This window comes from Austrofundulus limnaeus, unplaced genomic scaffold (genome assembly GCF_001266775.1).
Source record: "Austrofundulus limnaeus strain Quisiro unplaced genomic scaffold, Austrofundulus_limnaeus-1.0 Scaffold346, whole genome shotgun sequence".
Lineage (NCBI taxonomy): Eukaryota > Metazoa > Chordata > Actinopteri > Cyprinodontiformes > Rivulidae > Austrofundulus > Austrofundulus limnaeus.
The window spans coordinates 273,983-275,580 of record NW_013952748.1 but is presented as its reverse complement, the minus strand read 5'-3'; the positions used below and the strand labels follow the sequence as shown (position 1 = coordinate 275,580).

The window sequence follows — 1,598 nt, the reverse complement described above, 5'->3', positions numbered from 1 at the left end:
GTTGTAATGTGACAAAATATGGAAAAGTTCAAGGGGTATGAATACTTTTGCAAACCACTGTATGTATATTAAATGAAAGGTACGGTGATTGGCTACACAGCTGTGGCATCAGAACGAAGCTCGGAGCTGACTGGCCGATTTTACAGTCAATCAAAGCTAGAAAGACGAAAACTGGAAGTTGGTCACTACTGACATATTACTGGCCCTAGACAGCCGAAACTTGAACCCAGTTGGTCAAATGAGGTGTCATCGAAAGAGGAGGGCCTAGACGTCAAGTTTGATGCATTGCACACAGACACAGGCTGAACAGGAAACAGATAYGATACTACAAAATAAAACGAATACAAAACGACACGCTGAATGTTAAGTGGAACAGTAAAATCGTTGATCAGCATGTGGACTAAGAAAAGGATCCACAGATGATTGGTGCTCAGAAACTTTGATTTAAAGATGTCAACGTAAACAAACAAGAACACTGCTCCACACACGCCGCTGCCTGCACATACCTTCATGGTCTTCTTGTAATGTTGATGAGAAAAGCGCCGATTGGGAGCGTTCCGTCGGTGGACCCGGCGGAGGAAGTCCACCTTGACAGCGTGCTGAGAGATCCTGTCCTGGAACTGGTCGAAGAGCTGACAGCGGCTGGACAAGCTCAGGCTCCTCTGGTTCAGCTGGACAGGAAATCAACATGTGAGCAGAAAACCCTGCGGCAGTCAGAGAAACACTGAGCGCTCAGAGGACGCCTCCTACCACCAGGTGCTCCACGTGGTTCGGACACATCCATTTTCCAGCGGGGAAGGCTGTGAGTGGGGGGTCCAGACAGTCCATGTGAAACAGAAGTGGACAATAATCACACTGGATCAGAGGAGCCAACCTGCAGCTCCTGGGAGAACAAACAAACACAGTCTCTTGTAGGTACCTCATCATTTTACAGCAGGACTGAGTCACTTCCATCAGTCTAACAAATGTAAACATTTCTTTATTCTATAAAGACACAGTGAAGTCTCATTAAGCACACAGTTTCTGATGGACATCTACAAGCTCTCTGGKATAATTAAGGACTAAACAATGTTGATAAAAATAATTAAAGAGTTCATAAAGTCAGCTGAAAATTACAGCTGCTGCCAACATTCAGAATAAACTGACAACTAGGCATGGGCCGAATACCKGTTTTAAGGTRTACCCTGATATGAAAAAGTCACGGTTTGAAAACCACAAWAATTTTCAGTCATGCGTGCCTACGGTATAAGTGTTTTTTTCCCCCCTTGGGTCTGTTCCGCTGCAGACTTTCCCCCGCGCACTCCCGCAGAGCTGCCTGTCGGCACTCGCAGCTCTGCAGGGGTTTGTGTGGTGGCTGAAGAAGAAAACTCCCAAAACTTTTCCCTGTCTAAAATAATAAATCCAGCTATATGAAAATATTTAGGATGCTGTAAAGACGACACCAATGTGGACCATGGAGGCAACACGTCTAGGGCTGCAACTAACGATTATTTTAATAATCGATTAACCTGTTGATTATTTTTTCGATTAATCGGCCAAATCATTAAAACGCTTAATTACATGAATATGAGTAGATATAAATTAAGTTAACTCCTTAA

At 44.1% G+C, this 1,598-nt stretch overlaps 1 protein-coding gene across 1 annotated transcript in view; it reads right to left on the bottom strand.

Annotated features, from left to right (window-relative positions):
- Positions 1-1,598, bottom strand: part of LOC106527871 (PHD finger protein 12) — a gene marked incomplete at its 3' end in the record, with an annotated part of 28,037 nt that overhangs the window by 16,795 nt on the left and 9,644 nt on the right. Inside the window, 2 exon segments of the mRNA XM_014022885.1 lie at positions 187-671; positions 751-883. Coding sequence (XP_013878339.1) covers positions 187-671; positions 751-883 — 618 coding nt within the window.